Source organism: Symphalangus syndactylus, chromosome 1 (assembly GCF_028878055.3).
Source record: "Symphalangus syndactylus isolate Jambi chromosome 1, NHGRI_mSymSyn1-v2.1_pri, whole genome shotgun sequence".
In the NCBI taxonomy this organism is placed as follows: domain Eukaryota; kingdom Metazoa; phylum Chordata; class Mammalia; order Primates; family Hylobatidae; genus Symphalangus; species Symphalangus syndactylus.
Window position 1 is genome coordinate 92958272 of NC_072423.2, and position 25918 is coordinate 92984189.

The 25918-nt window shown below is 56.1% G+C and overlaps 3 protein-coding genes across 30 annotated transcripts; 2 read left to right on the forward strand and 1 right to left on the reverse strand.

The window, feature by feature from the left end:
* Positions 1 to 522: 522 nt before the first annotated feature.
* On the forward strand, positions 523 to 19587 carry FERMT3 (FERM domain containing kindlin 3). Of its 2 annotated transcripts, none has more exons than XM_055233157.2 (15): positions 523 to 894; positions 1429 to 1602; positions 4644 to 4877; positions 5085 to 5204; positions 5308 to 5476; positions 5678 to 5780; positions 14627 to 14734; positions 14900 to 15034; positions 15115 to 15164; positions 15270 to 15394; positions 15595 to 15701; positions 15812 to 16045; positions 16392 to 16516; positions 18738 to 18879; positions 19008 to 19587. In XM_055233157.2, exons 2-15 carry the CDS (start codon positions 1443 to 1445, stop codon positions 19185 to 19187), a joined length of 1992 nt encoding a protein of 663 aa, XP_055089132.1. In that variant the 5' UTR covers positions 523 to 894; positions 1429 to 1442; the 3' UTR covers positions 19188 to 19587. The 2 variants fall into 2 exon arrangements, with proteins under 2 accessions (XP_055089132.1, XP_055089194.1); XM_055233219.2 differs by having other exon boundaries at positions 533 to 894; positions 1432 to 1602.
* Positions 19509 to 21951, reverse strand: TRPT1 (tRNA phosphotransferase 1). Of its 25 annotated transcripts, none has more exons than XR_008649723.2 (8): positions 21748 to 21876; positions 21484 to 21567; positions 21197 to 21278; positions 20492 to 20667; positions 20239 to 20413; positions 19981 to 20129; positions 19796 to 19858; positions 19509 to 19663 (listed from the first exon to the last, which is right to left on the reverse strand). XR_008649723.2 is itself a non-coding variant. In XM_055234495.2 (8 exons), the coding sequence occupies exons 2-8, from the start codon at positions 21556 to 21558 to the stop codon at positions 19572 to 19574; spliced, it is 768 nt and encodes a 255-aa protein (XP_055090470.2). In that variant the 5' UTR covers positions 21559 to 21567; positions 21748 to 21929; the 3' UTR covers positions 19509 to 19571. The 25 variants fall into 25 exon arrangements, 24 of the variants coding, with proteins under 24 accessions (XP_055090470.2, XP_055090607.1, XP_055090543.1 ...); XM_055234495.2 differs by having other exon boundaries at positions 19796 to 19906; positions 19981 to 20037; positions 21748 to 21929; XM_055234632.2 differs by having other exon boundaries at positions 19796 to 19906; positions 19981 to 20037; positions 20498 to 20667; positions 21748 to 21905.
* On the forward strand, positions 21606 to 25745 carry NUDT22 (nudix hydrolase 22). 3 transcript variants are annotated; one of them, XM_055235367.2, is made up of 6 exons: positions 21606 to 21807; positions 22345 to 22842; positions 23282 to 23380; positions 24976 to 25073; positions 25207 to 25300; positions 25579 to 25745. In XM_055235367.2, exons 2-6 carry the CDS (start codon positions 22363 to 22365, stop codon positions 25717 to 25719), a joined length of 912 nt encoding a protein of 303 aa, XP_055091342.1. In that variant the 5' UTR covers positions 21606 to 21807; positions 22345 to 22362; the 3' UTR covers positions 25720 to 25745. The 3 variants fall into 3 exon arrangements, with proteins under 3 accessions (XP_055091342.1, XP_055091410.1, XP_055091419.1); XM_055235435.2 differs by lacking the exon at positions 21606 to 21807 and adding an exon at positions 21962 to 22136; XM_055235444.2 differs by lacking the exons at positions 21606 to 21807; positions 23282 to 23380 and adding an exon at positions 21967 to 22136.
* Positions 25746 to 25918: the final 173 nt, after the last annotated feature.

Here is a 25918-nt window from a genome sequence, read left to right on the forward strand (position 1 = left end):
AGGCCACTGTCTTGCGCAGAGCTGGTGGCGGACGTGCCTTGCTCTACTGAAGTCCACATCCTAGGGCAGGTGATGAGCAGGAGGGTATAGACCACCAGAGACCCCTGAGGTGTCACCTAAGCAGGGACTTGATGGGAGTGAGCCTCGTGGGGACTCGGGGAGGCTCATCCAAGTAGAGCATAGTGGAGGGATCGTGTTTGGAGCTGGGGGACCTGAGGGCCCGGGAGGTTGTGGATGGTCAGGGCCAAGTTCTGTTCACTCGTTCACCTGGCAGGTCTGAGTTCATGGGTTTGAAAGTAGCCCTACCGGAGCTAGGAAAAACTGCAAACTGGACTTGTTTCCCTCTGGAGCCTTGCGGGATCCTTGGTTGATAGGGACAGCCAGGCTGGAGCCGATTTAACTTGTGAGTCCCAAATAACCTGGATACACTCTGTCAACTCCTGGGCTCTCCCTCCGGTAGCCCAGTGATGTTTCAAAGCCCAAGGTCCCCACTTCATGTGACAGGCTGGGGATGGGAGACGCTTCCCACAAAGGTGGACCTAGCCCTGAACACATAACAGCCGGGGGACTTGTTGAGTTTGCACTGAGCTTCCCTCCAAATGAGGCAGGGGGCGTTTTTATGGTGTTGAGTCGCTAAGCCCCGCTCTCCCTAGCTTCCTGTGCTCTCTGGGGACAAAGGTGGGGGCCCCTGGAACCCTCTGTGGGCTGGCAGCGTGCTTCCTGCACCCAGCGCCAGCCCGCCCTGGGGAGGGGCTGAGCCCGCCCTACTCGTGATAAGGCACGGGCAAGGGCTGCCCTGAAGGAAGCTCCAAAGAGAAAGGAGGGCAGGAAGCCCACGGCCCGCAGGGGTGTAGCCCGAGACCCACCCGCAGCCCCCAGTCCTTGCCAGGAAAGGTAAGCTTGGGCCTCACTGGGACCCTGGGCCCTTCTCTTCCTTACTCTCCTGCAGCCTCTGCCCAGCCTGCCTCTCACCATGTGGCAGGCTGAACTTTCCACCTCCCCGAGGAGGCTTTGGCTGGTTTGTGATGTTGGCATCTGAGCTGTGGGCCAGGATCGGAACTACTTCCTGGCCTGGGTATGAAGCCATGGCCAGAGTGGGCAGCTGCCCCTGAGGGTCTGGGAGTGAGCTGTGGGCTGGCATTGAGCAGGGTGGTCCTGAGTGAGCCCCTTCTTACCCGGCCTCAGTCTGCCCGCTTGTAGGATGGGAGCGGGTTGGACTACATGGTCTCTGAGGGCCCTCGAGGCTCAAGCGCCATTGCTGGAGAGACTCTGAGGGTACCACAGGCATGCTGGCCTGGGGGCTCACTCCCGCCCTCCTTCATGAGCGGCTTTCCTCTGGGTGTGTCCAGGGCACCACAGAGCTCTTCTGCCCAAACCCGGGAGCGTACCAGGGCCTGCCCACCTTGCCTCCTTCCCCACTCTCTGTAGCAGCAGCCGCAGCCATGGCGGGGATGAAGACAGCCTCCGGGGACTACATCGACTCGTCATGGGAGCTGCGGGTGTTTGTGGGAGAAGAGGACCCGGAGGCCGAGTCAGTCACCCTGCGGGTCACTGGGGAGTCACACATCGGCGGGGTGCTCCTGAAGATTGTGGAGCAGATCAGTGAGTGTCCGCTGCCCGCCTGCTGAACTCGGCACCATGGGTGGCCGCCACGGGTGTCCCGGCACTTCCGGGCCATCCCTGCTGCTCAGCTCCCGATAATGGTGTCAGGGTGACTCAGGCATTAGCTTAATCATTTGGTTCCAAAAAAGACATTTCCCCAACTTCCTCTCCCTCCCACCCTCTTCCCTCCCTCCCTCCTGCTCCAGCTGGTCTGCTAAGGATCAGACCCAGCCACGATCCCCCATTCAGCCACCAATATGGGCAGAAGGGGTGGTCTTGCCTGGGCCGAGGCCGAAGTCACATTGCTGAGGTCTGAGGGGGTCTAGGTGACCTAGGGGCCTGCCCCCACACTCCCTCCCCTTGGCGGAAGCTTTCAGCAGGTTGGTGGCAGGCCCAGACTGGATGGGAAGGCCCTGCCCCCACAGGAAGTTACAGCAGAGCAGCCTGTGGTATCAGTCATGGAGGACCACGGGGGCTCCTCATCTTCCTTCCCTGCCAGGGGTGGGGGCTACCCCTTCCTGAGAGGGCAGCAGGAGGACCCTGATAGGCAGAGCCGGAAGGCAGGCCCACCACAGTCCCAGCCAAGAGCCTGGGCCTGCGCTGCCAGTGGGTGGGGGGTGGGTGATGGCGGGGAGGCTTCCTCAGACCCCGCCAGGCCACCACGTGCAGCCCAGGAGGAGGTCAGTCCAACTGTGGAGAGGATAGGGCCCAGAACGGCCCGGCCACAAGGCTGAGGCCGCGAGGGGAGCTGCCAGGGGCAGGGCCTGGAGCAGCTGTGAGAATAGAAGTGAGGAACAGAGAGAGGGTGGTGAAGACCTGGGTGGCCCCAGGGCACGGCATGAGGGTAACGCAGGAGGCCTTAACCTGGAGTCAGATAGACCCTGCTGCTCTACCCACTGCTGGGCACCCCAGGGCAAGTCCCTTTAGCTCTGTGTTCCCTGTGGTGGGGATACTGTCACTCCTAAGCACATCAGCTCTGTCTACTGATGCTCAGCCTGGCCGCCCCGGGCCAGTCCCTGGCCTCCTGGAGCAGCAGCAGGTGAGATTGACCCGTGGGGGCTGTGTGCCGGCTGCCACACAGAGGGAGCTATCATGGGGGCCTGGAGCTGGAGGAGGGGGCTGCCCCAAGCCCAGGATGGGGATAACCCCAGGAGAAGTCCTGAGAGGTGGCCTGAGCGGGGAGGAGCAAGGTGGTGGCGCTGGGACTCGGAGGGCTGTGAATTAGGGCTCTCGGCCGGTGAGGATGCTGGGAGTGTGACCAGAAATGAGGCTGGATGGTGCCTGGCCAGCTCTGCATGGCCCTGAAGGCCTACAGAAGGGGTCTAGACTTTCTTCTGGAGGGGAAGGTGGCCACCGAATGGTTCTCAGCAGGAGGCCGTCCTGCTAAGGTCAGCAGCCAAGGCGAAAGGCTGGAGGCTGCGGGGCCCTGAGGAGGCTGTGGTCCTGGTTAGAGACACCATGGCCTCCTAAGCCGGGGCAGGGAGGATGGAGAAGAGGGTGGATTTTGGAGGTGGGATGGGCATTGATTACATGTGGTGGCTAGAAGAGAAAGGGAAGATGCCTGGGCCTTTGGCGAGAGTCCGTGTCCCCCAGCCCTGAGAGGTGGCGTGGGGAGCTGGCGAGGAGAGGGCGCCTCTGTGCACAGTGAGTCTGAGCTGAGCACCACAGGCCGAGACCAGGAGTCGTGGTGCTTACAGTCCCGGTGTCAGCCACTCGGCCACGGGAACAGAGGGTTCTGGAAGGGAGGAAGCCAGTGGACAGGCCCCTCAGCTGGCAGCACATGGGTTTCTGGCTGGGGGCCCAAGGCAGGGTCTGGGCCGAGGGCCACGCATGGGGCTGCAGCAGAAAATGGCAACTGAAGCCACAGAATAGGGAGACCCAGTAAGGGGACCTGGCCGAGGCAGGAGAAGAGGGTCCCAGGCCGAACCTGGGGACAAGGTAAGGGGCCGGTCAAGAGGGGCCAGAGAGGACAGGAGAAGAGCAAGGAGCCAAGAGAAGGGGAATCGGCGGCACACAGCCAGGGTCCCGCCGGGGCGCCCAGGAGGGAAGGGCCCAGCCTCGGAGGGGAGGCGCAGGAGGACGGGTGCTTCTCTTGGTTTGGCAGCAGTGGTGATGCCCGGCGTGTGCAGCAGTGGGGTTGGGGGCTGGCTGAGGTGAGTGGGATGCAGTGGGAATCAGAAAACTCACTGGGAGGACTTGGGAGGAACTCAGGAAACAGGGCTTTGCAAACTCTCAAGGGCTGTGCACCCAGAGCAGCTTTCCGGCAGCCTTTTTCCTATGCTCTCTCCCGCCTGTTCATGCTCCTGGAGGGAGGAGGCGGGGAGACCTGTGCCTTCCATTACTGTAACTCCAGTTCCCAGCTGGCTGACAAGGGACAGACACACATCTCTAATTCAATGCTCACTCATGGATTGTCATGTGCATGAACGAGTTTGCCACAAACCCTGCACCTACCACATGGGAGGCATTGTTCCATGTCCCAGTTTGTAAGATGGTTATTATATCTTACAAACAGGGAAACTGAGGCCCAGTGAGGTTAAGTGGCTTGTCCAAGGTCACACAGCTAATACCTAAAAATATTGAGTGCTCACTGCTCCAGGCCAGGCACAGGTCCAGGCCGTGAGGACATACAGCAGAGAGACAGACGTAGTCTCTGCCTCTGGGAGCTCCCCAGAATGCAAGACAGATGCCATTAAACCATGGATTACGGGAGGACAAAGGGGGCGTCATGTGGAGGGAGCCCAGTGGGCTGGAATGCAAGAGATGGGGCGCTAAGATTGGGGGCACCCAGATTCTGGGTTGGAGAACTCCCCTGGGAAGCCATATAGAAGCCAAGCCTAGAAGGCCAATCAGTGGCTGCCTACAGAGAGCCCTGCTGCTGTTACCATGGGGTAGACCCCAGGCCCGCCCAGGCTGCCCCACTCTTGGCTTAGGCAGGGCAGGGGAGTGGTCACCCCAGGCTTCTGAATCCTGGGGTTGTGCTGGGTGTTGGGGGCAGCAGGGAGGAAGGCTGGACCCAGATGTGCCCCCGTGCCCCACAGATCGCAAGCAGGACTGGTCAGACCATGCCATTTGGTGGGAACAGAAGAGGCAGTGGCTGCTGCAGACCCACTGGACACTGGACAAGTACGGGATCCTGGCTGATGCACGCCTGTTCTTTGGGCCCCAGCACCGGCCTGTCATCCTTCGGTTGCCCAACCGCCGCGCGCTGCGCCTCCGTGCCAGCTTCTCCCATCCCCTTTTCCAGGCTGTGGCTGCCATCTGCCGCCTCCTCAGTAAGTTGCTCGGCTGATTCCCCCTGGCCCATGAGGGTGATGCAAAGAGGCAGGTTCCCCCGTTTCCAGGCCCAGCTCTGTTGCACTGTCCTTGCTGTCTGGGTTGCCACCCTGCCTGCAGGGCTGTGACCCGCCCCAAGCGCCCATGGGTGAGGTGGGGAGGCTGCAGCAGGACCTCATCCCCGCTGAGACCCCAGCTCCCCTCAGGCATCCGGCACCCCGAGGAGCTGTCCCTGCTTCGGGCTCCTGAGAAGAAGGAGAAGAAGAAGAAAGAGAAGGAGCCAGAGGAAGAGCTCTATGACTTGAGCAAGGTCGTCCTGGCTGGGGGTGAGTGCAGGTGGGGGTGGGCCTGCGGGGGCGGGAGCAGGGGCTGGCCTGTGAGTCCCAGCCCTGGGGGACAGGCCTGGTTGACCCCCAACCTGCACACCAGGCGTGGCGCCTGCACTGTTCCGGGGAATGCCCGCTCACTTCTCGGACAGCGCCCAGACCGAGGCCTGCTACCACATGCTGAGCCGGCCCCAGCCGCCACCCGATCCCCTCCTGCTCCAGCGTCTGCCACGGCCCAGCTCCCTGTCAGACAAGACCCAGCTCCACAGCAGGTGCGCCCAGGAGCCACGCCCCCTGTGTCGGGGCTGCCCCACCCAGGATCCACCCCCTGTCCCATGTCTGTGCCCACCCCAAATCCACACTTCGTTTCCAGGCCTTTTCTGTGTGTGTGCTTGTCCCCCCAGCCCAGCCCCCCTCCCCACCCCAGGGCCGTACCTGGCACAACCCTGACTGCTGCTTCTGCCACGGCCCAGGTGGCTGGACTCGTCGCGGTGTCTCATGCAGCAGGGCATCAAGGCTGGGGACGTACTCTGGCTGCGCTTCAAGTACTACAGCTTCTTCGATTTGGATCCCAAGGTGGGCCGGGGCAGGGAGAAAGTGGGCCTCAGGTCCATGAGACGTGGAGACCTAGGGCCTGGGGTATGGGCTCTGGGATGTTAGTGACTTGTAGTGGCCTGTCCGTCTGCCCGTTTGTCCATCCACACCTTTGTTTACTGACCCCACAAACACGCACTGAAACTCATCTATTCACCTCAGCATCGGGCCAGGTCCTGGGCCCCGGGAAGATGCTGCAGCGGATGAAGACCAATAAGTCTCAGTGCCTGTTTCCCAGGGAGCTGTCGGGGAGGAAGCTAAGACCCACAGATCCTCATAGACAGTGTGTGTGTGGGTGCCTCTGAGAAGTCTGGGGCTCAGGTGGGAGAGGCCCAGGCCTGGAAGCTCTGGGAAGTCTTCCTGGAGGGGGCAGCATTTGGGACTGCAGGACCTGGGAGTGGGTAAGGAAGGAAGCTTTGTAGGGTGGCCCCTCTGTGCCCTGTTCACTCTTCCTCCCTTCCTCCATTGGCAACCAACATGCTCCAGGCAAAATGCTCCATGCAAAGTGTTCCATGCAATGTGCTTCACGCACATCTCAAAAACTTCCCAGAAGCCCACAGGTTGCTCTTTCTACCTGTAGGCCCCGCCTCTCTGCCCCCTTTCTCTGCAAAACATCGTAGTTGTCTGAACACTTGCTCCGCAGAATCCCACTTCTTGCTTCCAAGCTTTCTCTGGGTGCTGTTCGACTCCCTTTCACTCCTTGGCCACAGCTATTCTATATATTTTGTCACCATCCACACATGAGAAGTGCATCTGCTGAGGGGGCCACGCCTCCAGACTATCTGTCCCCTGGCCATGTCCCACCCGCTTCTTACTTGACCACTTACTTGTGACACAGACACCACCCTGACCACTCCTCCGAAATATCTTCCTCCCGAAGCCTCCTGTCCACTTGCTTGGGGGGTGGCCTCTCCCCAAGCCACTCTGCCAGGCTCTGTGATGCTCCCTCCTCCTCTCCATGGCCTCTCGGTGTTGGCGAGCCGCACGCTCTGCCCCAGGCTCCACTCTGGGCCTCTGCTCTCTCCCCTCCTTCTCTCAGTCATCTCCAGTCTTGTGGATTTCAATACCATCTCCACACGCTCTCCCAGTTGATCATCTCCAGCTCAGATGGCTCTCTCCTAAGCTTTATTTATTTATATATTTATTTCTTTTTATTTTTTGAGACACAGTCTTGCTCTGTCATCCAGACTGGAGGGCAGTAGTGTGATCCCCGCCTAACTGCAGCCTGGACCTCCCAGGGTCATGTGATCCTTCAGCCTCAGCTCCCTGAGTAGCTGGGACTATAGGTGTGTACTATACCTGGCTAATTTTTTTTTTTTTTTTTGAGATGGAGTCTTGCTCTGTTGCCCAGGCTAGAGTGCAGTGGCACCATCTCGGCTCACTGCAACCTCTTCCTCCTGGATTCAAGCAATTCTCCTGTCTCAGCCTCCGGAGTAGCTGGGATTACAGGCACCCACTACCACGCCTGGCTAATTTTTGTATTTTTTTAGTAGAGATGGAGTTTCACCATATTGGTCAGGCTGGTCTTGAACTCCTGACCTCAGGTGATCCACCCGCCTCAGCCTCCCAAAGTGCTGGGGTTATAGGAGTGAGCCACTGCGCCTGGCCTAATTTTTTTTTTTTTTTGAGATGGAGTCTTGCTCTTGTTGCCCAGGCTGGAGTGCAATGACGCGATCTCTGGTCATCACAACCTCCGCCTCCTGGGTTCAAGCGATTCTCCTGCCTCAGCCTCCCGAGTAGCTGGGATTACAGGTGTTAAGCCACCATGCCCAGCTAATACTGTATTTCTAGTAGAGACGGGGTTTCTCCATGTTGGTCAGACTGGTCTTGAACTCCTGACCTCAGGTGATTTGCCCACTTTGGCCTCCCAAAGTGCTGGGATTACAGGCGTGAGCCACTGCGTCGGACCAGCTATGCCTTTTTATTCTAGCGTTTTCTTCTCCATGACATACTTCCACTTCTTTGTTTTGCCACTTCACACATTATCTACTGACTTTGTAAGAAGGTTTCACTGTCTTACATTCTCTTCCTTGCCCACACAATACACACATTTCCTTGCCTCTTTCTAAGTGAGTAGTGTCTATAGTCTTTGGTTAAAACAATATGATATGGCTGTAAATAGTAACACATATAAATAGTGTTCCTAGTTAAGCCACAGAGTAACTATGATTATTTTTTCCCTTTTTGCTCAAATGTTTTTGAAGTTCATAATTGCCTTTTTTTTTTTTGAGATGAGTTTTGCTCTTGTTGCCCAGGCTGGAGTACAATGGCACAATCTCAGCTCACTGCAACCTCCGCCTCCTGGATTCAAGCGATCTCCTGCTTCAGCCTCCCAAGTAGCGGGGATTGCAGGCACGCGCAACCATGCCCAGCTAATTGTATTTATTTACCTATTTTTATTGTGGAGATGGAGTCTCACTCTTGTTGCCCAGGCTAGAGTGCAATGGTGTGATCTTGGCTTACTGCAACCTCCGCCTCCCGGATTCAAGTGATTCTCCTGCCTCAGCCTCCCTAGTAGCTGGGATTACAGGCGCCCACCACCACGCCTAGCTAATTTTTTGTATTTTTAGTAGAGACGGGGTTTCACCATGTTGGCCAGGCTAGTCTCGAACTCCTGACCTCAGGTGATCCACCTGCCTCAACCTCCCAAAGTGCTGGGATTACAGGCATGAGCCACCATGCCTGGCCGACACTTATCTTTTCTTTCTTATTTTTCGGTTCTTTTTCTTTCTGTGTCCTACTCTCTGGAGACCTCTTCAACTTATCCTCTAAAATATCTATTGAATTTTTAATTTCTGTAACTATATTTTTAAGTTCCAAGAGCTCTTTTTTTTGAGTGTTATTTTATGGGGCTTTTTTTTTTTTTTTTTTTTTTGAGAGGGAGTTTCATTCTTGTTGCCCAGGCTGGAGTGCAATGGCATGATCTCGGCTCACTGCAGCCTCTGCCTCCTGGGTTCAAGCGATTCTCCTGCCTCAGCCTCCCACATAGCTGGGATTACAGATGCCTGCCGCCACCATGCCCAGCTAATTTCTTCCTGTATTTTGAGTAGAGATGGGATTTCACCATGTTGGCCAAGCTGGTCTCGAACTCCTGACCTCAGGTGATCCTCCTGCCTTGGCCTCCCAAAGTGCTGGGATTACAGGCATGAGCCACCACGCCTGGCCATAGGGCTTTCTTTTTAAGTGTAACATACATTTAGAAAAATACACAAATATAATTAACATATCAAGCAATAGAATTTTACTGGGCCAGGCCGGGCGCAGTGGCTCACGCTTGTAATCCCAGCACTTTGGGAGGCCGAGGCGGGCGGATCACGAGGTCAGGAGATCGAAACCACGGTGAAACCCTGTCTCTAGTAAAAATACAGAAAATTAGCCGGGGGTGGTGGCGGACGCCTGTAATCCCAGCTACTCGGAGAGGCTGAGGTAGGAGAATGGCGTGAACCCGGGAGGCGGAGCTTGCAGTGAGCCGAGATTGCGCCACTGCACTCCAGCCTGGGCGACAGAGCGAGACTCCGTCTCAAAAAAAAAAAAAGAATTTTACTGGGCCCAGAAGCCCCCTTACACTCCTTCCAGGCAATAGCTACCACAGGAAGTAGCCACTAACTTTGCTTCTAATGTCTTAGATTAGTTCTGTCTGTGAAATTTACGTAATGGAGCCACACAGTCTATACTCTTTTTGCACCTGGCTTCTTTCAGCATTATGTTTGTATGATTCATCCATATTGCATATATCATCGTCTTAAATTCTTTCTCATTGTTGTATAACATTTCATTATGTCAAATACCACGATTAATGTATCCATTTTACTGTTGATGGACATTGTACAATTTCCAGATTGGGGCTGTTATGAATAGAGATGCTATGAACATTCCAAGCTATGTATCTTGGTGAACATGTTTATACCCTGTGATATAGAGCATGCATGAGTTGAACTGTGGTAGATACTGTTAAACAGCTTTTCAAAGTGCACCAGGCAGGGTGCAGTGGCTCACGCCTGTAATTCCAGAACTTTGGGAGGCTGAGGTGGGTGGATCACTTGAGGTCAGGAGTTTGAGACCAGCCTGGCCAACACAGTGAAACCCTGTCTCTACTAAAAGTAGAAAAAGTTAGCTGGGCATGGTGGCACATGCCTGTAATCTCGGCTACTCAGGAGGCTGAGGCATGAGAATCGCTTCAACCTGGGAGCTGGAGGCTGCAGTGAGCCGAGATCCCAAGATCGAGCCACGTACTCCAGCCTGGCAACAGAGTGAGATTCTGTCTCCAAACAAACAAACAAACAAACAACTAAGTGATTGCACCAGTTTACACTCCCACCAACAGTGGATGAGCGTTTCAGTTGTTCCACAACTCACCAGTGCTTGGTATTTTCTATTTTTCCATTGTGGCCATTCAGATAGGTGTGTGATGGTATCTCATATAATTTTGTTTAAACAGTTTTGTTGAGGTAGAACGTACATACCATAAAAATTACCCATTGTAACCATTCAGCTTGATTTTTTTTACTTTTACTTATGTATTTATTTATTTATGTATGTGTGTATTTATTTATGTATTTTTGAGACAGAGTCTCACTGTGTTGTCCAGGCTGGAGTGCAATAGCATGGTCTTGGCTCCCTGCAACCTCTGCCTCCCAGATTCAAGCAATTCCCCTGCCTCAGCCTCCCGAGTAGCTGGGACTACAGGCACGTGCCACCACACCCAGCTAATTTTTGTATTTTTAGTAGAGATGGGGTTTCACCGTGTTGGCCAGGCTGGTCTTGAACTCCTGACCTCGTGATCCACCCGCCTTGGCCTCCCAAAGTGCAGGGATTACAGGCATGAGCCACCACACCCGGCTCATCTTATTTTTAACAAACTTGTATGGTTGTGCAACCATCACCACAATCCAGTTTTAGAACATTTCCACTGCCCCAGACAAGCACTGATTGCACGATGCCCATTTGCAGTCGCTCCTCCTCCCACACCCCGACCACCACTGATCTGCTTTCCATGTGGCTTTAATTTACATTTCCCTGATGACTAATAAAGATGAGTCCCTTTTCATACGGCTATTAGCCATCTGGATATCCTGCTTTGTGAGGTTTCTGTTCAAATATTTTGACAATTGTCATATTGAGTCATTTGTCTTTTTCTTATTGATTTGTAGGAGTTCTTTATATATTCTGGATATGAACACTTTGCCAGATAAATACATTGTGAATATATTCTCCCCCTCTGTGCTTTGCCTTTTAATTGTCTGAATGGTTTCTTTTGATAAACAGCAGCTCTTAATTTTAATAGAACCGAATTTATATTTTTATCTTTCTTTTTTTATTTTTAGAGATGGGGTCTCACTCTGTGACCCAGACTAGAGTGCAGTGGTGCAATCATAGCTCACTGCAACCTTGAACTCCTGGGCTCAAGCAATCTTCCTGCCTTAGCTTCCTGAGTGGCTGAGACTACATGAGACTACAGGCATGTGCCACAAGCCTGGCTAATTCTTTAAAAATTTTTTAGAGATGGAATTTTGCTACATTGCCCAGATTGGGTCTCAAGTGATCCTCCCGCTTCAGCTTCCTGAGAAGTTGGGATTTTTTTTTTTTTTGAGACGGAGTCTCACTCTGTCACACACAGGCTGGAGTGCAGTGGCACCATCTCAGCTCACTGCAACCTCCGCCTCCTGGGTTCAAGAGATTCCCCTGCCTCAGCCTCCTGAGTAGCTGGGATTATAGGTGCCTGCCACCACACCCAACTAATTTTTGTATTTTTATGAGAGACAGGGTTTCACCATGTTGGTCAGGCTGGTCTCACACTCCTGACCTCAAATGATCCACCCGCCTCAGCCTCCCAAAGTGCTAGGATTACAGGCGTGAGCCACTGTGCCCAGTTACATTCCTTTAAAAAAAGAATAGTCTGGTCTTGTTTTATGAGTGCAGTGCTTTAGCTCTGTAAGGATTTTTTTTTTTTTTTTTTTGAGATGGAGTCTTCTTCTGTCACCCAGGCTGGAGTGCAATGGCAAGATCTCGGCTCACTGCAACCTCTGCCCCCCTAGTTCAACCCATTCTCCTGCCTCAGACTTCCGAGCAGCTGGGATTACAGGCATGCACCACCACGCCTGGCCTAATTATTTTTGTATTTTTAGTAGAGACAGGGTTTCACCATGTTAGCCAGGCTGGTCTCAAAGTCGTGACCTCGTGATCTGCCCGCCTCAGCCTCCCAAAGTGCTGGGATTACAGGTGTGAGCCACCGGGTCCAGCCTCTATAAGGATTTTTTTTTTTTTTTTTTTTTTTTTTTTTTGAGATGGTGTCTTGCTCTGTTGCCAGGCTGGAGTGCAATGGCGCAATCTTGGCTCACTTCAACCTCCATCTCCCAGGTTCAAGCGATTCTCCTGCCTCAGCCTCCCTAGTAGCTGGGACTACAGGCGGGTGCCACCATGCCCAGCTAATTTTTGTACTCTATAGGGATTTTGATTCGCGTTTGAAGTTCTCTTCTGCGCCCTGCCTGGCCTTCATTTCCTCCAAGCTGTTTTATTCTTGTTGTCGTGGTCTCTATGGTTCACTCTTGAAGCTTTCCTTAAATGTGGGTAGTCCATGCCTGTCCATTCATATTTAAAAGTGAAGCTCTAAGAAACCAACTGGAGACCCTGAGTGTGTGAGTAGGGCTTGGCATCTTGGTGGCCCCCTGGAGGCGATGGGACTGGGCTGCCACTCTTTGTCGGGCATTTCTCTGATGGCCCAGCCTCTCAGTGGCAACCCCACTGATCTTTCAACTGGAGATAGAAGGCTCCCTGCCAATGTCTTGGGTGACAAGTGGGAAAGGGTGTGGGTGTCTCACTCATCTGAATGCCAACTTTCTTTAAATTTGTGTTTTTGCCGGGCATGGTGGCTCACGCCTGTAATCCCAACACTTTGGGAGGCCGAGGCAGGTGGATCACCTGAGGTCGCGAATTCGAGACCAGCCTGATCAACATGGAGAAAGCTTGTCTCTACTAAAAATACAAAAGTAGCTGGGCATGGTGGCGCATGCGTGTAATCCCAGCTACTCAGGAGGCTGAGGCAGGAGAATCGCTTGAAGCTGGGAGGCGGAGGTTGCGATGAGCCAAAATCACGCCATTGTACTCCAGCCTGGGCAACAAGAGCAAAACTCCGTCTTAAAAGAAAAAAAAAAAATTGTCTGTTTTTAGCCTAGTGCAACCTCCATCCCATCCAGCTGTGTCTGGGGTACCAAATGCAGGGGTGCATCTGGCTCAGCACCTCCAGAGAGTGAGTCCCAGCTTCTGCCAGGTGCCTCCTTGCCATCACTTGGCTGCACGGAGCTGGGGAGGGACCTGCTTTTTTTCATGGACTTTATCCAGAGGCCTCTCTTCAGCTCACCCTCGCAGCTCATACAGAGGATCCGCATCAGAGCTTGCCAGGGATCCGCCATGCAAACTGGATGCCTCTGTTCAGATCTCTGTTCTTTTTGCTGCTTGCTTTCTGCCTATTTTCAAGTCTCATTGGTGGATTTATCAGACAGGAGAGGGAAAAGGTGTGAGGCCCCAGCTCTCTCTGCATAACCCAGTTCCCATCTACAGTTTGCTCTCTGTCTTCCAAATTGTTTTCTTTTTCCTTTTTATTTTGAGACAGAGTCTCGCTCTGTTGCCCAGGCTGGGGTGCAGTGGTGTGATCTCGGCTCACTGCAAGCTCCGCCTCCCGGGTTCACGCCGTTCTCCTGCCTCAGCGTCCTGAGTAGCTGGGATTACAGGCGCCCGCCACCACGCCTGGCTAATTTTTTTGTATTATTAGTAGAGACGGGGTTTCACTGTGTTAGCCAGGATGGTCTCGATCTCCTGACCCCATGATGCACCCACCTCGACCTCCCAAAGTGCTGGGATTACAGGTATGAGCCACTGTGCCTGGCCTTCTTTTTCTTTCTTTTGTGACAAGGTCTCACTCTATCCCCCAAGCTGGAGTGCAATGGTGCAATCACAGCTCACTGCAGCCTCAACCTCGTGGGCGCAGGTGATTCTCCCACCTCAGCCTCCTGAGTACCTGGGACTACAGGCGCGCACCACCTCATGTGGCTAATTTTTTGTATTTTTAGTAGAGATAGGGTTTCACCATGTTGCCCAAGCTGGTCTGAAACTCCTGGGCTCAAGCTATCCGCCTGCCCTGGCCTCCCAAAGTGCTGGGATTACAGGCGCAAGCCACCGCCCCGGCCTGTCCTTTGTCCTTTTGGATTTACCTTCCTAAACCATTGCTATCAATTTTGGGTGAGTTTCAGCGGGATTGTTGGTCTTCTGTGGGTAACTGGGATCCCCTCTTGGAGTGTCTGCCCTCCCTGTTCCTTTTCTCTGGAATCCTCTTCCTTCACCCTTCCCTTGAGTGGCCCATTGTCATCCTTCCTATCTCTACTCAGCTTGTCACCTCCTCAGGGAAGCCTTCCCTGACTGCTTCCCCATGTTCCATTCTCTCATCTCCATTGAATTTGGGGAGCCCTAGACCGAGGGCTCATGTGAGCTTCCCTGTGGAAACTGTTTCCTTGAGAGTGTTTATTGCAGCCTTGAATTATTTGACTTATTGATTGGTTTACTCGGTCTCCCCTGCACCCAGGGCAGCATGCCAGCACACAGTAAACATCAGCACAACCGAGCCAAGGTTTAGATGTGCAGGCCTGGGCAGCAGGGGGCTAGCAGGCTGTAAGGACAGGGTTGAGGTCTACAGCTCATGTCCGGCCACTGAATGAATCTGCCTTAGCAAGGAGGGCAGGGCAGAGGGCCAAGGCTGGCAGGGGCTCAGTGCAGGGCATCCAGGGCAGCTGGCATCTGACCTGCCAAGCCTCCAGCCTCCCCTCCCACTGCTCCAGACAGACCCCGTGCGGCTGACACAGCTGTACGAGCAGGCCCGGTGGGACCTGCTGCTGGAGGAGATTGACTGCACCGAGGAGGAGATGATGGTGTTTGCTGCCCTGCAGGTACCAGGCGGGCCTGGGGGCACCAGGGCAACTGGGAGGTGAGCCAGTCCCAGGGCAGGAAGGGCCTTCCTGAGTAGGGGCTACCTCCAGGGAAGCCCAGCCTGGGGGTACTGCTAGGGGACCAGGCTGCTGGACTCAGCCCTCCCTGGCTTCATGACCACCTAGTACCACATCAACAAGCTGTCCCAGAGCGGGGAGGTGGGGGAGCCAGCTGGCACAGACCCAGGGCTGGACGACCTGGATGCGGCCCTGAGCAACCTGGAGGTGAAGCTGGAGGGGTCGGCGCCCACAGATGTGCTGGTGAGGAGGGGCTCAGGGCAGGGGCTGGGCAGGGCAAGTGTGAGGCACCAGGTGCCCCTCTGACTCTGGCCCTCCCATAGGACAGCCTCACCACCATCCCAGAGCTCAAGGACCATCTCCGAATCTTCCGGTGAGTTGGGGGCCAGAGTAGGCAGCCCTGCTGGAGGGGTCGGTCTGCATATGGAGGGAGGGGGCGAGGTGGCCTTTCACAACCGCCCCCCCGCATCCCACGAAGTCCCCGGAAGCTGACCCTGAAGGGCTACCGCCAGCACTGGGTGGTGTTCAAGGAGACCACACTGTCCTACTACAAGAGCCAGGACGAGGCCCCTGGGGACCCCATTCAGCAGCTCAATCTCAAGGGTGAGTGCACAGGGCCAGGGGCTGGTGGGGTCCCCACTTGTGGGCTAGGCAGGTGAATGCTCTCACTGGCCCTGTTTCCTCCTGGAGACCGGGGAAGATGCCCTCTGTCCTGAGGTGACGGTGTGGGCTAGCATGCACTCCAGGACCTCAGGCGGCTCTTCCCCTCCTGACCTCCTAGACCACCCCTTCTCTCCCTCCAGGCTGTGAGGTGGTTCCCGATGTTAACGTCTCCAGCCAGAAGTTCTGCATTAAACTCCTAGTGCCCTCCCCTGAGGGCATGAGTGAGATCTACCTGCGGTGCCAGGATGTGAGTGAGGGCTGGGCAGGGGCCAGGGCGGGGCAGGAGCTGGGGCAGGGGCAGGGGCTGAGGAGCATCAAGCTTGGTTAGCACTGTCTCCCCTCACCCCTCTCGCCCAGGAGCAGCAGTATGCCCGCTGGATGGCTGGCTGCCGCCTGGCCTCCAAAGGCCGCACCATGGCCGACAGCAGCTACACCAGCGAGGTGCAGGCCATCCTGGCCTTCCTCAGCCTGCAGCGCACAGGCGGTGGGGGCCCAGGCAACCACCCCCAGGGCCCTGATGCCTCTGCCGAGGGCCTCAACCCCTATGGCCTGGTTGCCCCCCGTTTCCAGCGGAAGTTCAAGGCCAAGCAGGTACCAGAAGGAGTCAGGGTGGGAATGAGCACAGTGTTTACCCAGAGACCCCTGACCCCTGGGTCTCCACAGAGCCTTCCTCAGGAAAGCTACGTGCTCAGTGGGCTCCTCTCACTGCGTCCCTGAGATTGTGCGGCTGGTACCCACCCTCTGGGAGGAGTCACGGTCCAGGTGCCCATGTCCACCTCGCAGCCTGGCGCAGTGCAAATCTGCACCTTGGCAGCCCCATGTGGGCACTGCCCCTTCCCAGGCTCACATGCTGTCACCCTGATGGGGAGGTGGGGGCTCGGTGACTTTGGAGGAGGGGAATAGTGCCTGGCAGCCCGTCACCAGTATGGTCCCGCAGCTCACCCCACGGATCCTGGAAGCCCACCAGAATGTGGCCCAGTTGTCGCTGGCAGAGGCCCAGCTGCGCTTCATCCAGGCCTGGCAGTCCCTGCCCGACTTCGGCATCTCCTACGTCATGGTCAGGTATGGCCCCCGGCCTGGCCTCTGGCCCAGCCCCCTGCCCAGCACCGTCTCTGCCGTCACCTGCCACTCAGCTGCTGTGTGCCCACATCCCAAGAGTCGGTTCTGGACAGGCACCCCGAAGACTCTCTTCCCTTGTTCTTTGTTTTTTTTTGTTTTTTTTTGAGACAGAGTCTCGCTCTGTCGCCTGGGCTGGAGTGCAGTGGCGCAATCTCGGCTCACTGCAAGCTCCGCCTCCCGGGTTCACGCCATTCTCCTGCCTCAGCCTCCGACTCCGAGTAGCTGGGACTACAGGCGCCCGCCACTACGCCCGGCTAATTTTTTGTATTTTTAGTAGAGACGGGGTTTCACCGTGGTCTCGATCTCGTGACCTCGTGATCCGCCCGCCTCGGCCTCCCAAAGTGCTGGGATTACAAGCGTGAGCCACCGCGCCCGGCTCCCTTGTTCTTTGTAAGCAGGCCTTACTGAGGGCCCCATGTGTGCCCCTCATGCTGTCCCTCCACAACAAACATAAGAGACAAAGCTCACGCCAGGTGCTGGGGCTCATGCCTGTAATCTCAGCACTTTGGGAGGCCGAGATAGGAGGATCACTTGAGCCCAGGAGTTTGAGACCAGCCTGAGCAACACAGAAAGTCCCTTGTCTCTACAAAAAAATTGTAAAAAATTAGCTGGGCATGGTGGTGGTCACCTGTAGTCCCAGCTACTCAGAAGGCTGAGGTGGGAGGATCTCTTGAGCTTGGGAGGTCAAGACTGCAGTGAGCCGTGATCACACTACTCCACTCCAGCCTGGGTAACAAAGCGAGACTCTGTCTCAAAAATAAATAGGCTGGGCCAGGCACGGTGGCTCACACCTGTAATCTCAGCACTTTGGGAGGCTGAGGAGGGCGGATCACGAGGTCAGGAGTTCAAGACCAGCCTGGCCAACATAGTGAAACCGTGTCTCTACTAAAAATACAAAAATTAGCCAGTTGTGGTGGCACCCACCTGTAGTCCCAGCTACTCAGGAGGCTGAGGCAGGAGAATTCCTTGAACCCAGGAGGCAGAGGTTGCAGTGAACTGAGACCACGCCACTGCACTCCACCCTGGGTGACAGAGCAAGACTCTGCCTCCAAAAAACAAAACGAAACAAAACAAAAAAATAAATAGGCGGGGCGCGGTGGCTCACGTCTGTAATCCTTGCACTTTAGGAGACCGAGGCAGGCAGATTATTTGAGGTCATAAGTGTGAGACCAACCTGACCAACATGGTGAAATCCTGTATTTACTAAAAATATAAAAATTAGCCGAGTGTGGTGGCAGGCGCCTATAATCCCAGCTACTCAGGAGGCTGAGGCAGGAGCATCTCTTGAACCCGGGAGGCGGAGGTTGCAGTGAGCCGAGATTGTGCCACTGCACTCCAGCCTGGGTGCGAAAGAGTGAGACTCAGTCTCAAAGAAAGAAAGAAAGAAAAAGAAATAAAAGAGCCTGCGCAATGGCTCACACCTGTAATCCCAGCACTTTAGGAGGCCAAGGCAGGCAGATCACAAGGTCAGGAGTTCGAGACCAGCCTGACCAACATGGTGAAACCCCATCTCTACTAAAAACACAAAAATTAGTCACACGGTGGTGGCACGTACCTGTAATCCCATCTACTCAGGAGGCTGAGACAGGAGAATCGCTTGAACCCACGAAGTGGAGGTTACAGTGAGCCAAGTTCGCGCCACTGTACTCCAGCCTGGCAACAAAGCGACACTCCTTCTCAAAAAAAAAAAAAAAAAAAAAGAGAGAGTTCAGGTCAGGAGAGCAGAAGAACCAGTTCTTGCTCCAGCTCTGCTGCGGACAGTTCACTGTCTGGGCCTGGGTTCACCGGTCCGCAAGACAGGGCTAGCGGTGGATGCTGTTATGGGGAGTGGGCCCCTTTGATTAGTTGTTTCCTAAGACTGCAAAGAAGGGAGGGAGAGAGCAGCTGATGAGGATGGTAACAAAAACCAAAAAAAGTTACCATTTAAAGGCATGGCCTGTTTGCCCGATGCTGCTAAATGCTGTTGTCGGGATTATATCAATTAACCCCCATTTTCCAGATGAGAAACTTGAGGCCCAGGGAACCCAAATGGTTTGCTCAGGGTCACACAGCTGGTGAGCTACAGTCGGAAAGGGCTGGCTTTCCAGCACGGCGCCACATTGTCTGGGCAGGCTCAGGCCATGCAGGGTGGAGCCCTGGCTCACTCTCTCTCGCTGGGGGCCAGGTTCAAGGGCAGCAGGAAAGACGAGATCCTGGGCATCGCCAACAACCGACTGATCCGCATCGACTTGGCTGTGGGCGACGTGGTCAAGACCTGGCGTTTCAGCAACATGCGCCAGTGGAATGTCAACTGGGACATCCGGCAGGTGGGCCCAGACCCAGCGTATATGGATGGGGGACAGGTGCCAGCCCGGAGCTGGATCCAGCCAGGGTGGGGCAGGGGCTGCTCCCTTATCCCACCCACCATTTGCCCCTCTGACTGTCTGCCCTTCAGGTGGCCATCGAGTTTGATGAGCACATCAACGTGGCCTTCAGCTGCGTGTCTGCCAGCTGCCGAATTGTACACGAGTACATCGGGGGCTACATTTTCCTGTCGACGCGGGAGCGGGCCCGTGGGGAGGAGCTGGATGAAGACCTCTTCCTGCAGCTCACCGGGGGCCATGAGGCCTTCTGAGGGCTGTGTGACTGCCCCTGCCCTGCTCACCACCTGTCACGGCCACTCCCAAGCCCACACCCACAGGGGCTCACTGCCCCACACCCTTTCTAGGCAGGCACCCAGCTGGGCATTTCACCTGCTGTCACTGACTTTGTGCAGGCCAAGGACCTGGCAGGGCCAGACACTGCACCATCACCCAGGCCAGGGATGGGGGTGGGGGTCCCTGAGCTCATGTGGTGCCCCCTTTCCTTGTCTGAGTGGCTGAGGCCGATACCCCTGACCTATCTGCAGTCCCCCAGCACACAAGAAGACCAGATGTAGCTACAGGATGATGAAACATGGTTTCAAACTGGAGTTTCTTTCTTGTTACTTTTTAAAATTTCTTTTGTATAAATTAATATTTTATTGTTGGATCCTCCTCCTTTCTCTGGAGCTGTGCTTGGGGCTGCTCTGACACTCTGTCTCTTCATCACCAGCCAAGGAAAGGGGCTTTCCTGATAAAGACAAGAGTTGGTTAGAGAAAGGGAGATCTAAGTCAGCCTAGGGTTGGAAGCTAGGAGAGCGGTGAGGGCAGAAGGGCACAGCCTTCAGCAACAAGGAATAGGGGCTGGGGTGGTGGCTCTCACGGGTAGGGCGTAGCTGCAGGGCCTCCTTGAAGTACTTGGGAAGCAGGAAGCCATCAGTATTCCCTGGAGTCAGAATCACCCCATTGGCAGAGCGGAAGAAGGGTATTCCATCTGCTGACAGAGCCAGAGATGTGACTCATGCCCTCCCCGAAGGCAAGGGCAGCCCCCGCTTTGTCCAGACTCACCTGCCAGAGCCAGGGGTCCATCGATGAACACAGCTATTTCACAATGGGACCGCATGCCTGCAGAGACAGCTGGGGCTGAGGCCTGGGCACCTGGAGTGCAGTCAGCAACTTGGGCAGACTGGGGTCCTGGGCTGGGGGATGCAGGGGTGCTGCTCCATGCCGGGCATGGGGTGGCCCCAGACAAGTGTTGTAACCTTTGAAGGGGATCTGGCTGGACAGAGTGGGTGGGAGTAGCTAGGTGGAGGGGAGGGCACTGACCACTGATGACACCGGGGTCTCCAGGCAGTCCTGGGGCCAGGTGGATATGCGTCCTTCCCTGGCAGGACAGGCCCTCAAGTAGGATGGATGGCCAGTGCTTCCAGAATGTACCATGGACTAGCATCGGGGGCAGGGCCTGCGGTGTCTCCAGGGGCATCAGCTCCAACTTAGGTACCTGGTTGAATGGGCAGCAGTGAGACCCCCTTCGCAGGCAGGAGTCCCTCCCATCTGGCTCTCCTGCTTGTCCCCTCACCCCAGCCTGCAGGGAATGGCCCTGGTTGGCCCGGATGAGAAGGCCAGTGCTCGGATCCCCCGGCTGCAGGGCGAACCGCTGCTTCCTATTGGTGTCCACCACGCGCTGCACATCTTCAGCAGAGAAGCCGCGGAACTGGGGCAACTGCAGGAGGGCGCCCAGGGGCACGAAGCCGTCTGTGGGCAAGCAGGGTGCTCAGGAGCCAACCTTGCTCTGGACTGGGCCAGGGTTTACAGGGAGCCACAGGCAATCAAAACAAAGTCTGGGCTTGGAGATCGCTCGGGCATCCTCTGTGGGACCTTTAGAAAGTCTCCCCTTTCTGGGCCCCAGTTTTTTCAACTTACATAAAAAGAGGATCTGCCTCACAGAGGGGCAGAGAGGTGAGTGTTCAGCATAGCGCTGTCCCGGAATGCACACTCACAACACCAGCTGCCCCATACCCTCAAGGGCACGCCCTCGGGGTAAGTGCTGATCTGGCTGCTTGGCTGGAGGGGGGCGGTCACCAGGCCTGGCCCAGACAAGAACTCTCCTCAGTCTGCTGTGGACATGACAGGGGCTCTAGGCCTTGCTCTCCTCTGTGCATGTGGAGGAAGTGCCCTCTGTGCCTTCCTCAGGGCGCAGTGGAGGCAGCCGTGGGGAAGGAGTTGCAGACAGGCTCACGTTTGTCTCTGGGCTCAAGCCCCAGCCTCCAAGGCCCCTACTTACCGGCCCCCATGGGAAGCCCCAGCTTCAAAGCCCCATGGCGCAGGGCATAGGACAGAGCCTTGGACAGCTGCACGTCTCGGTCCTGAAAGAACCCAGCGGTGGCCCCTGGTCTCCATGGTGACCCTGCCCTGCTGCCCATCCTGAACCCTCGATGACCCACTGCAGAGAGAGCCCAGAGAGAGAGGAGTGCCAGTGGTCTCCAGGAATAATAGGACCCTTCAGCTCCGCCCCGCAGCAACTCCCAGGGAGCCTGGACTGGTGGGAGGGGGTGGGGAGGAGGCGCGCACCTGTTCCCGGGGTCTGGGAGCCCTTCTACCCCTGGACCCTGCTGCTTCCTGCCTCCCTCCTCCAGAGAAGTTCATGGCTAAGACCTGTGGGAAGCAGTGACGAGGGGGGACTGCTTTAAGGCTCCTCCCACGTCCCCACCCCTCCCAGAAAGTCACAAAGCCTCAGGAAGTGAGAGCTGGGTGGGAGTATACAGCTTATTAAGTTCACCACCCCCAAGTCCCTGCTGCAGAGAGGGAAACTAAGGCCCAGTAGGCCAGACTTGCCCAAGGTTACACCGTCAGCCAGGAGCGCAGGGAGGCCGAACCCCGCACTCCAGATCGCTGGTGCGCCCCGCAGGGTGGTCTGGGAGGCAGGGCCGAAGTGCCGACGGAGGGGGCGGGAGAGTCGGGGCGGCGGGGACAAACCTGCAGGATCCTCTACCGCGGCGGGGCGGGCGGCGGACCCGCCAATGAAAAGCCGCGGGGGGAGGGGCGGGCACTTCCGCTTCGGGGAAGGGGTGGAGCCTGCGGGACCCGGCGGCCAGTGAACGCCCGCTGGAGGCTGGAGCTTCCGGGCCCTGGAAAGGGGTCCCTACGCGCCCTGGGTCGGAGGGAGACCCCTGGGTTTGGGGGACATGGGCATTTGGGGCGCCTGAACCCAAGACCTCTGGATGGTAGGGATGCCCAGGCGTCCTGGATACCCTGCGGGACTCGGGGCTCCTGCGGGGAAGATGGGACGTTTTACTGCCCAAGGAGTGGTCAGGGGGGTGGGAGAAGGGCTGCGGGTACCCTCAGGAGGTCTGCGACAGAGGGGGCCAGCTGCGCAGCCCAGGAGTGGTAGTGGCCCCCCTGGGTGACAGGCCTGACTGTATCCTTCCCCAGAGCTGCCCCATTCAGACCATGGACACTGAAGTGACCCTGCTGCTGCAGTGCCCTGGCGGGGGCCTGCCCCAGGAGCAGATACAGGCCGAGCTGAGCCCCGCCCATGACCGTCGCCCACTGCCAGGTGGGGACGAGGCCATCACTGCCATCTGGGAGACCCGGCTAAAGGCCCAACCCTGGCTCTTCGACGCCCCCAAGTTCCGCCTGCACTCAGCCACCCTGGCGCCTTTTGGCTCTCGGGGGCCACAGCTGCTCCTGCGCCTGGGCCTTACTTCCTACCGAGACTTCCTGGGCACCAACTGGTCCGGCTCAGCTGCCTGGCTGCGACAGCAGGGGGCCACCGACTGGGGTGACACGCAGGCCTATCTGGCGGACCCCCTTGGAGTGGGCGCTGCACTAGCCACGGCCGATGACTTCCTTGTCTTCCTGCGCCGCTCCCGGCAGGTGGCTGAGGCCCCTGGGCTGGTGGACGTGCCTGGTGGGCACCCTGAGCCTCAGGTGAGATTCCAGGCTGGGCACAAAGACCTAGACAGCTCAAGGGAGCTGCAGCTCTCCACCCTCCCAATCCTCCCGGCTTTGGTTTCCTCATCCCTTAAAGGGAAAATTGGCCTGGTGTTTCTCTGAAAGTTTGCTCAGGGCAGTCCAGCTGCCTCCCCCCACTGACCCCTGCCCCAGTCCTGTGAGAAACTAGAAAACCCGGGGAGGAAAGATTGGGCACAGGAAGAAGATGCCCTACTCCACCTCTGCCCCCTGTGTATCTCCTTTGAAGCTGGACCTCTGATTGTCTGCCAGGGAAAGGACACCAGACTCAGGATCACTAACTCTCTTACACTGTGCCACATCAGGGCCCTCAGGGCCAGCAGGTATAGGCTTGCTGGTCCTGAGATGGGGCAGGGGGAAGAGGTGGGGAGCAGGGGCTGAGCCTGACCTCTCACAGGCCCTGTGCCCTGGTGGCAGCCCCCAGCACCAGGACCTCGCTGGGGAGCTGGTGGTACGTGAACTCTTTTCCAGTGTCCTTCAGGAGATCTGTGATGAGGTGAGTGAGGTTGACCTGGACAGGGTGGTAGACATGAAGGGAGGGGTTAGGACTTGTCAGAATTCTACAGGTCTGGGCTGGCAGGAGGCCTGCAGGCATCTGGCCAGCAATGAGGGAAGAAGTTGGCTTTGCAACTATACATACTTGGAGTGGAATTCTAGCCCTCAGTACCCTCTGCCTTGGATTCTTCTTCTTTTCTTTTCTTTTTTTTTTTTTTAGACAGTCTCCCTCTGTTGCCCAGGCTGGAATGCAGTGGCACGATCTCAGCTCACTGCAAGCTCCACCTCCAGGGTTCACACCATTCTCCTGCCTCAGCCTCCCGAGTAGCTGGGACTACAGGCGTCCGCCACCATGCCTGGCTAATTTTTTTGTATTTTTAGTAGAGATGGGGTTTCACCGTGTTAGCCAGGATGGTCTCGATCTCCTGAGCTCGTGATCTGCTCGCCTCAGCCTCCAATAGTGCTGGCATTACAGGTGTGAGCCACTGTGCCAGGCCAGATTCTTTTTTTTTTTTTTTTTCTTTTTGAGACAGAGTCTTGCTCTGTTGCCCAGGCTGAGTGCAGTGGTGCCATATCGGCTCACTGCAACCTTCACCTCCTGGGTTCAAGTGATTCTCATGCCTTGCCCTGCCAAGGATTCTTCTTTTCAATGGAAACAATGATAAATATCTTGCTTACTCCCCAAGTCTGTTGAAAAAGGAGTAAGTGGCCGGGCGCGGTGGCTCACGCCTGTAATCCCAGCACTTTGGGAGGCCGAGGCGGGCAGATCACAAGGTCAGGAGATCGAGACCATCCTGGCTAACACGGTGAAACCCTGACTCTACTAAAAATACCAAAAATTAGCCGGGCATGGTGGTGGGCACCTGTAGTCCCAGCTACTCGGGAGGCTGAGGCAGGAGAATGCGTGAACCCGGGAGGTGGAGGTTGCAATGAGCCGAAATCACGCCACTGCACTCCAGCCTGGGCTACAGAGCGAGACTCCGTCTCAAAAAAGAAAGAAAGAAAGAAAAAGGAGTAAGTGTGGCAGGGCGTGGTGGCTTACACCTGTAATCCCAGCACTTTGGGAGGCCGAGGCCAGTGGATCACCTAAGGTCAGGAGTTCGAGACCAGCCTGGCCAACATGGAGAAACCTTATCTCTACTAAAAATACAAAAATTAGCCGGGCATGGTGGCGTGCACCTGTAATCCCAGGTACTCAGGAGGCTGAGGCAGGAGAATCACTTTAACCTGGGAGGCAGAGGTTGCAGTGAGCTGAGATCGTGCCACTGTACTCCAGCCTGGGCGACAGAGTGAGACTCCATCTCAAAAAAAAAAAACAAAAAGAAAAAGAAAAAAAGAAAAAGGAGTAAGTGGGAGTCCCAGTCACTAAATTGACTTCTCTTGGGTGATCCTGGGCAACGTGTTCAATCTCTCTGGTTTTGGTGTACCTGTAAAACAAACATGACCATCATCTGACATTCTGTAATGCTGTGTCCTTGATCTACAAGCTATAAAATGCTGTACACGGGTAACAGGCTGTTTTTCATTGAGACGGGCAGGGATGTGGGCAGTGGCATTGATAGGTGGGACCTCCCCCCACCCCACCCTCCACCGCAGGTGAACCTGCCGCTGCTCACCCTGAGCCAGCCGCTGCTGTTGGGCATCGCCCGAAACGAGACCAGTGCTGGCCGAGCCAGTGCCGAGTTCTATGTCCAGTGAGTAGGCTCGGGTACATGATCCTGGGTCTTGGGAAGGTGGGTGGTGAGGAGTGGGCTGAGGCAGCTGTGGCTCCACAGGGACCCCGCAGGGGCTGGTCACCCACTAAGTCACCCTTGTGTTCTTGTCCAGGTGCAGCCTGACTTCTGAGCAGGTGAGGAAGCACTACCTAAGTGGGGGACCCGAGGCCCACGAGTCTACAGGAATCATCTTTGTGGAGACACAGGTGCAGAGTGACAAACCATCTTGCTTGGAGGCCAGGGCTGGGGCCTGCAGAGGCCTGGCAATGCATATCTTGTAGGGGAGGTGTTGGCTGGGTCACAATTCCCTCCAGAGTCACAAGATTTGCCCTCAGTGCAAGGGAAAGGTCCAGGAACCTGTTCAGCCCCTTAACATGCCTCCCTAAGGACAGTGCAGAGGTCTCTGAGGCTCAGGAATTCTGGGCACAGCCCTGGCAGGAGACGTGGCAAGCTTGAATGCCTGGGTCTTGTTGTCTCCCCACAGAACGTGCGGAGATTGCAGGAGACGGAGATGTGGGCTGAACTCTGCCCCTCGGCCAAAGGCGCCATCATCCTCTACAACCAGATTCAGGGAAGTCCCACTGCAGGGGCCCTAGGGTCCCCAGCCCTACTCCCGCCGCTCTGAAGATAATAAAGGACTTTATTCTTGGATTCCCTTGGCATCTGCTATTTCTGTGACAGAGAGGAGCAATGGGCCCTGAGTGTGTAAGGCAGGACAAGTGACTTGGGAAAAAAAAAAACCCGCCCAGCCTCAGTGTCCCCCTCTGCAAGCAGGGGATAAGAGCTGTGCCTCCCTTGGCTGGCTCCAGAGAGGCTCCGGGGCG